This window comes from Coregonus lavaretus (assembly GCF_964263955.1).
Source record: "Coregonus lavaretus genome assembly, chromosome: 16".
NCBI classification, from domain to species: domain Eukaryota; kingdom Metazoa; phylum Chordata; class Actinopteri; order Salmoniformes; family Salmonidae; genus Coregonus; species Coregonus lavaretus.
The window spans coordinates 32,552,461-32,561,498 of NC_140003.1; the positions used below are offsets into that span (position 1 = coordinate 32,552,461).

Sequence of the window (9,038 nt, forward strand, 5' to 3'; positions counted from 1 at the left end):
CCCTAACATCCTTACCCCCTTGCAACAGATGTGGGATACACACACACGCACGCACACACACACACAGATACTCTTACACACTCAACCCATTTCCTCCACAATCAACCATAAACTCAGATGCTCAACGGTAATTACATCCTAGAGCCAAACTCAAGAAAGGACCTGATTTATGAATGCACATACAGTTACTTTATAATCGTTATAATCGACTGCGATATTGTTAAAAAGATCACTCAATCTTGAACTAAGCCATCATGCTCATAATTATGTATTTATTAGTGAGATTATTACATACAGACCAATTATACACATCGAAAAGACAACTACGAAAATGCTAAATCGACTGAGTATTCATGCATTGTGAACAGAAGCACCTACACAATTCAAAAGACCAAGACAAAACATATGTACAGTTGTCAAAGATGAAAAGAAAATCATTCATCCATTTTGGGCCTATTCTAGCTGGAGTACCAGTCTGTTTAGCTAACACTTCACTCCTTGTACACTGTCATATGCCAATGTTTAGCATGACAGGAGTGGCAAGGAGCGAATGATAGCTAAATAGACTGGCACCCAGACTAGGCCTATTCAGGGGAGTCAATAAATGGGACCTCACTCAGTATTGTTGAGTCCTTTGGGAGGTTTAAGAAGGTAAGGATTGTCATTGTACTTCTAATCAGGTACGTGTCTTTGACAGGACCTTGTACATAGCGCTGGTTCCTACTCCCTGCACATGCTCCAGCCTCTTTAGCTCAGTCAGACACAGGAAGTACATGGGGGCCTTGGTGCCCACCCCTGTGATCCTCTTCAGCTCCTCCATCAGAAACCATCCAGGGCCTGCATCACCACCTGAAGGAGGAGCAACAGAGTCACAATAAGATTAATTTCAGAAGGTCAATTAAGAGAGTGGAATGGAATGCAATGAAAACAAATGTGCATCCTGAGAGGGCATAGTTCTGTGTGTCCCCACTGGAGATCTGAAAATATAATTTCAGTGAGTTAAGTTTAACATGGTTTACAAAAGCAGTAAGCTGTGACTGACTGTGGCCTTGCTCCTCTTTGGCACCGTTGATCTTCTGAATGGCCTGGTTGAGGCTGGACAGAGGAATCTGTCTCAGGTAGCTTGGAAGACTCAGGAACTCCCTCTCTGACACCACAGCCAGACTCTGAGCCCTGGAGGAACGACAGAGAGAGACCAGAGGTATGACTAGCAATTCCAAGTAAAGTAATCTATTGATATTGGGGGCAGTTTAACTTCTGAAGATACGTTAATAATAACAACCCTATTCTACATTCTTTGTTGACATCGTAAGATTTTACCTGTTCTCCTTCCCTGTTGCAGTGTGGAGGGTTGAAGGCTTGAGGTGTGGCTGAACTACTGCTGTGGGGAGCTTCTTGCTCTGGGAAATGAGCTGCAAGATGAAAGACAAACCCATCAGAACCAGTCAGCACAGTAGTTATAATCACAAAACTATCTAAAAGCTTCACACATTCACACTTAGTAGTACAGACACCAACGCCTTTTTCCCACTGTCTGTGCACAGGGAAGGCACAGTTCCCACATCTACTCCATACTTTGACTCCCACAAGTCTCCAGTCCACTCACCTTAAAGATGTCCTGTGTGACAGAGCTTAGGTCCGGCATCTCGGGGGTGGATGGATCGGGGTAGTCCCCTCTGACCCGTGGGGTCCCCAGATTGAATGTTTGGGTGGGACCATCCTGATCCAGGACAGAGAGAGAGGGCTCTCCTGCCCCCATACTCTGCTCCCCACTGGTTCCACCACCACCCCTCTACAGTCAGGGAGATGGGAAAATAGATACACTCAAACTTAACTATAACTATACCAACATCCTTAGCAACAGGGGGAAAGTAAGCACTCAAGGGCCTTTATAGCGGTTTCAGCTTACACAGGGTAGAGAGTTGCCCAGAAAGGACTCTAGGCTTGGCATCTCTGGTGTAGGTTTGTCCTCTGTACATCCAATGATTGAGATCTCTGACACATTATATGACCAGGCTTGATTGGAGCCTCTAATGGAGGTTGGAAGTTCTGAGTGATCTTGGTCTTCATCTGCCTGTATGTCTCTCTCACCCTGCAACAACATGACAGTTACTCACTATATTTGAGTGCAATTGGTAGTTATGTCTATGGTCCATACGCCTCCATAAATAAATAAATGCATAAACAAACAGACACATTGACAGTAATACACACCTTTCTGGTGCTAAGGAGTCTGTTGATGTATGGTGTCTCAAATGCTGGGACCTCAGGGGTGGCTTGGCGGTTGCCAAGGCAACAGGGGGACTCTGGGTCAATCTCTCCCTGCAGAGGAGGGGACAGAGCGTGTCGCTGTGACTTTGTGATCTTCAGACCTGGGGTGCAAAACACAGGCGGCTCGGGGGACTCCATGGTAGCCAGGCTGTACATCATGGAGTTTGATGTTGGGGTCGAGAGGACATGTGCCGGTCTCTGTGACATTGCTCCCAAGCCAGAGGACACTGCTGAGCTGTTAACAAAACAGCACCATTCATAAGACTAAGAGCACAGGACATTCTACTTAAGAAGGCTGACATTAATTTTTGTAGGAACTTTGGAAGCTGTTAACCAGCCAAGTAGTAGATTTGAGAGTCAATCAGAGCCAAACAGAACAGTATTATACTAATCACCTGAGAGGCTTTGAGGGCTTCTTGCGCTGCAGGTCCATAGTGAAGTCGTTGTTGAGACACATGGTTTGTTCCGTGAGGCCAAAGTCGACCATGCGGGGGGTCAGGAGGTCGTCGTCTTCGTCCATACGCAAAGTGCACTTGGGCGTTTTGGGCATGGGTGGCTGCATGGCCAGGACTAGAGACGGCGGAGGGAGCGTGGGGGCCTCAGCGCTGGAAAACACTGTGCCACCCAACACCCTCTTCAGGTGGATCTCCGACAGACCAAAGTCAGAGAGCTGGGGGGTGCGCATGGGGTCAATGAAGGGCGGAGGGGGCATCTTCAGAGGGGTCACTGAGGGGAGGTATCCCTCTCCTTCCTCCTGGTCCTCCTGTCCTCCCTCGGTCTCATCCTCGTCCTCTTTCTCTGACGCTTCTGCCTCCTGGATGTTCGGCTCTGTGGGAGAGAGACAAGATATCTAGATAAACCAGCAGAGTTCAGGAGGGGAACATTCAGATAGAAATGGACAATTCCACAGTAACAGAGTGAAAAGTGCTCAAAATAGCCCACGTTAACATATGTAGCTTAAGAAACAAGGTTTCTTTTTAAATTTTTAATTTGCTAGTAACAGATGACATTCATATTCTATCTCTGAAACTCACTTAGATCATATATTTGATGATACAGTGGTAGCAATACAAGGTTATAACATTTACAGAAAATATAGAAATGCCAATGGTGGAGGTGTTGCTGTTTATATTCAGAACCACATTCCTGTGAAGATTAGAGAGGATCTCATGTTAAATACTGTTGAAGTAATATGGCTACAGGTACATCTGCCTCACCTAAAGCCCATTCTGGTGGAAAGTTACTATAGACCACCAAGTGCTAACAGTCAGTATCTGGATAACATGTGTGAAATGCTTGATAATGTATGTGATATCAATAGAGAGGTATACTTTCTGGGCGATTTAAATATTGACTGGCTTTCATCAGGCTGCCCCCTCAAGAGAAAGCTTAAAACTGTACAAACAGTACAGGAATGAAATCATCAACATGTATTGATCATATCTTTACTAATGCTGCAGAGATTTGTTTGAAAGCAGTATCCAAATCCATTGGATGTAGTGATCACAATATAGTAGCCATATCTAGGAAAACCAAAGTTCCAAAGGCTGGGCCTAATATTGTGTATAAGAGGTCATACAATAAGTTTTGTAGTGATTCCTATGTTGATGATGTACAGAATATATGTTGGTCCGTGGTGTGTAATGAGGATCAAACAGACACTGCACTTGACACATTTATGAAATTGCTTATTCCAGTTACTAATAAGCATGCACCTATTAAGAAAATGACTGTAAAAACTGTTAAATCCCAATGGATTGATGAGGAATTGAAAAACGGTATGGTTGAGAGGGATGAGGCAAAAGGAATGGCAAATAAGTCTGGCTGCACACCCGATTGGCAAACGTATTGCAAATTGTGAAATCATGTGACTAAACTGAATAAAAAGAAGAAGAAACTACACTATGAAACAAAGATAAATGACATAAAGAATGATAGTAAAAAGCTTTGGAGCACCTTAAATGACATTTTGGGAAAAAAGGCTAACTCAGCTCCATCATTCATTGAATCAGATGGCTCATTCATCACAAAACCAACTGATATTGCTAACTACTTTAATGATTTTTTCATTGGCAAGATTAGCAAACACAGGCATGACATGCCAGCAACAATTGCTGGCACTACACATCCAAGTATATCTGACCAAATTATGAAAGACAAGCATTGGGGTCTGACAACTTGGATGGAAAATTACTGAGGATAATAGCGGACGATATTGCCACTCCTATTTGCCATATTTTCAGCCTACTAAATGTGTGTGCCCCCAGGTTTGGAGGGAAGCAAAAGTCATTCCGCTACCCAAGAATAGTAAAAGCTCAATTTTAGTCTCATCTGACCAGAGTACCTTCTTCCATATGTTTGGCTTTTGGCGAACACCAAACGTGTTTGCTTATTTTTGTCTTTAAGCAATGGCTTTTTTCTGGTCACTCTTCCGTAAAGCTCAGCTCTGTAGAGTGTACAGCTTAAAGTGGTCCTATGGACAGATACTAAATTCTCCGCTGTGGAGCTTTGCAGCTTCTTCAGGGTTATCTTTGGTCTCTTTGTTGCCTCTCTGATTAATGCCCCCATGCCTGGTCCGTGAGTTGATGGGCGGCCCTCTCTTGGCAGGTTTGTTGTGGTGCCATATTCTTTCCACTTTTTAATAATGGATTTAAATGGTGCTCTGTGGGATGTTCAAAGTTTCAGATATGTTTTTATATCCCAACCCTGACCTGTTTGTAGAGCTCCTTGGTCTTCATGGTGCCGCTTGCTTAATGGTGTTGCAGACTCTGGGGCCTTTCAGAACAGGTGTATATATACTGAGATCATGTGACACTTAGATTGCACACAGGTGGACTTTATTTAACTAATTATGTGACTTATGAAGGTAATTGGTTGCACCAGATCTTATTTAGGGGCTTCATAGCAAAGGGGGTGAATACATATGCATGCACCACTTTTCCGTTATTAATTTTTTAGAATTTTTTTTAACAAGTTATTTTTTTCATTTCACTTCACCAATTTGGACTATTTTGTGTATGTCCATTACAAAATCAATTTAAATTACAGGTTGTAATGCAACAAAATAGGAATAACACCAAGGGGGATGAATACTTTTGCAAGGCACTGTAAATTGTGGATACAGAGTTACCTGTCTAACAGAACACAGAGGGTGTTCTTTAATGAAAGCCTCTCCAACATAATTCCCCAGGGCAGCTGTGTAGGCCCATTACTTTTTTTTCAATCTTTACTAATGACATGCCACTGGCTTTGAGTAAAGCCAGAGTGTCTATGTATGCGGATGACTCAACTCTATACATGTCAGCTACTACAGCGACTGAAATGACTGCAACACTTAACAAATAGTTGCAGTTCGTTTCAGAGTGGGTGGCAAGGAATAAATTAGTCCTAAATATTTCTAAAACTAAAAGCATTGTATTTGGGACAAATCATTCACTAAACCCTAAACCTCAACTAAATATTGTAATAAATAATGTGGAAATTGAGCAAGTTGAGGTGACTAAACTGCTTGGAGTAACCCTGGATTGTAAACTGTCATGGTCAAAACATATTGATTCAACAGTAGCTAAGATGGGGAGAAGTATGTCCATAATAAAGCACTGCTCTACCTTCTTAACAGCACTATCAACAAAGCAGGTCCTACAGGCCCTAGTTTTGTCACACCTGGACTACTGTTCAGTCGTGTGGTCAGGTGCCACAAAAAAGGACTTAGGAAAATTGCAATTGGCTCAGAACAGGGCAGCACGGCTGGCCCTTGGATGTACATAGAGAGCTAATATTAATAATATGCATGTCAATCTATCCTGGCTCAAAGTGGAGGAGAGATTGACTTCATCACTACTTGTATTTATGAGAGTTATTGACATGTTGAATGCACCGAGCTGTCTGTTTGAACTACTGGCGCACAGCTCGGACTCATGCATACCCCACAAGACATGCCACCAGAGGTCTCTTTACAGTCCCCAAGTCCAGAACAGACTATTGGAGGCGCACAGTACTACATAGAGCCATGACTACATGGAACTCTATTCCACATCAAGTAACTGATGCAAGTACTAACATTAGATTTAAAAAAAACACCTTATGGAACAGCGGGGACTGTGAAACAACACAAACATAGGCACAGACACATTACATTTTACACATTTTAGTCATTCAGCAGACGCTCTTATCCAGAGCGACTTACAGGAGCAATTAGGGTTAAGTGCCTTGCTCAAGGGCACATCGACAGATTTTTCACCTAGTCGGCTCGGGGATTCGAACCAGCGACCTTTCGGTTACTGGCACAACGCTCTTAACCACTAAGCTACGTGCCGCCTCATGCATACACACACACGATAACACACGTACACATGGGTTTTGTACTGTAGATATGTGGTAGTGGTGGAGTAGGGGCCTGAGGGCACACAGTGTGTTGTGAAATCTGTGAATGTATTGTGGTGTTTTAAAAATTGAATGAACTGCCTTAATTTTGCTGGACCCCAGGAAGAGTAGCTGCTGCCTTGGCAGCAGCTAATGGGGATCCATAATAAATACAAATACAAATGCTGAGACTAAGATTTTACACATTAAAATATCAAACAAAAACCAATGATTGCAAAGTTAAAATCATACAACCCTATACATAAGGACTACTTTGTGCCCTCATTGTTACCAAACTTTGCATCTGCACTGTTCTTCAAGTAAATATGTTTTTGTCAAAGGTTCTGTGGAAATTGTTACAAGTCCTTGTGCATAGAACAGCCTCAATTCGTCATGGACTACAATGTGTCGAAAGCGTTCCACAGGTATGCTGGCCCATGTTGACTCTAATGCTTGGCTGGATGTCCTTTGGGTGGCAGACCATTCTTGATACATGCGGGAAACTGTTGAGTGTGAAAAACTCAGCAGCGTTGCAGTTCTTGACACACTCAAACCGGTGCGCCTGGCACCTATTACCACCCTGTTTAAAGGCACTTCAATATTTTGTCTTGCCCATTCACCCTCTGAATGGCACACATACACAATCCATGTCTCAGTTGTCTCAAGGCTTACAAATCCTTCTTTAACCTGTCTCTTTCCCTTCATCTACATCGATTGAAGTGGATTTAACAAGTGACATCAATAAGGGATCATAGCTTTCACCTGGTTAGTCTGTCATGGAAAGCGCAGGTGTCCTTAACGTTTTGTACACTCAGTGTATATCAAGTAAACCAAACCAAATACTGAATGATTTTGACGTACTAAGTGAAGTGTTAAATAGAGATACTTTCCTACCTGACTGTTCTTGTGTGTTCTTAGGCGCTCTGTAGCCGTATTTTTCATAGTGTCTCCTCAGTCTCTGGATGTCCTCTGTGGTCCTCTGCTTCAACACCATACACGTCTTTATGAAGCTCCTCACCTCATTCTCCCCTGCCTGCTGGCGCACCAGCTGCTCCTTCACCTGGCCCTGGGCATGCAAAACAAGCCAGTTATGTAAATATCTGTATACTAATGAATCACATAGTAATATAAGCTACACAGCGCTGCTCAAGCAGCTCAGCACAGCAGGTGTTAAATTGACAGTTACCTTGAGTCCCCTGACCTCCGAGTGCAGCTCATGCAGAACTCGCACCGCACCCTCAGTGCTATGATCTGAAACACCATTTTACAGAATGTTACAGTATACAAGAATACACTAATCACAAGTGGTGCATTGACTGACTAGACACGTTAGCCGAAATTACATTTGAGTGGAAGTCTGTTTCATAACGTTAACGTTACCTTCATCGTCGTAGTTCTGGTGTGCCTGCTGAAGACTGGCAGTTTCGGTCTCCAAATTCACGGCTAGGTTTCGCAACTTTGTGAAAAAACGTGCCGACAAGTCCATTTGTTAGCAGATATGTTTCTAAAAGTAGTATTATCTTGAACTGCAATTTAAACAATTTTCGCTGTGTGTTTACATTCATACAAGTTGAAACAGGAATATTTTTCAAATTTGGCGCCACATCCGGAATCTAACGGAAGTAGGTTTATTCAGGACTTTCACGACCGAAGAAGAGAAAGCATCTCGAGCTAAATGCAATTCTGCCACCTGCCGTCCTTGACGAGTTCGATATATACAGTATCTTTTTTTTTTACAGACATGGGCAAGAGATCATTTTAGAAGAATTGTGTGGTGGACTCACAAAATAATCAATAAGCAAACTTCAAAGCCAAGAGTGTGTAATACACTTCCATGTGAACATTTGTAACATCCATGACGAAAACGTTTTTTTATACCTCTTTTAATTTGCATTAAACTCACTTCCTTTGCATATTACAGAGGAAGGTTAGAGCTGGGAGGTGGAGGGACCTTATCAGATCCCTGATTATGCTGGAGAGTGTATAAATACTGAGGAAACAGTGAAGGTCACTACAGACATGCACTAAGAAACATTCTGACAGGTGAGTAATGGAGCACAGCAAGTTTACATGTTATTCTGAATAGCATATGTATTTACAGTAGATATGGTTAGTGGATATTATGGTTAGTTAGTGGAGATTGGCCTACTATATCAACTACAGTGGCGTATTGGCCTATAATTAGATACGTGTCTGTTCTTTCCTCAGCACCAGAATCAGCTGGCAATTTCACACTGAACAGATATTTATTAATAATAATAATAATAATATGCCATTTAGCAGACGCTTTTATCCAAAGCGACTTACAGTCATGCGTGCATAAATGTTTGTGTATGGGTGGTCCCGGGGATCGAACCCACTACCTTGACGTTACAAGCGCCGTGCTCTACCAGCTGAGCCACAGA

At 42.7% G+C, this 9,038-nt stretch overlaps 1 protein-coding gene across 1 annotated transcript; it reads right to left on the bottom strand.

Annotated features, from left to right (window-relative positions):
• Positions 1–252: 252 nt before the first annotated feature.
• Positions 253–8,236, bottom strand: ska3 (spindle and kinetochore associated complex subunit 3). The gene is made up of 10 exons (XM_084179115.1): positions 8,014–8,236; positions 7,820–7,884; positions 7,528–7,699; positions 2,667–3,099; positions 2,215–2,506; positions 1,910–2,092; positions 1,607–1,792; positions 1,321–1,412; positions 1,043–1,173; positions 253–849 (listed from the first exon to the last, which is right to left on the bottom strand). Exons 1-10 carry the CDS (start codon positions 8,117–8,119, stop codon positions 677–679), a joined length of 1,833 nt encoding a protein of 610 aa, XP_084035241.1. The 5' UTR covers positions 8,120–8,236; the 3' UTR covers positions 253–676.
• Positions 8,237–9,038: the final 802 nt, after the last annotated feature.

Bases quoted from the DNA above. Each gene is read 5' to 3' on its own strand.
- ska3 (XM_084179115.1), bottom strand. From the start codon at position 8,119: ATGGACTTGTCGGCACGTTTTTTCACAAAGTTGCGAAACCTAGCCGTG. The intron at 2,507-2,666 runs GTGATTAGTATA...TTTTGTTAACAG, and splicing joins AAGCCCTCAAAGCCTCTCAG to CTCAGCAGTGTCCTCTGGCT. The intron at 2,093-2,214 runs GTGTGTATTACT...ATGTTGTTGCAG, and splicing joins GACTCCTTAGCACCAGAAAG to GGTGAGAGAGACATACAGGC.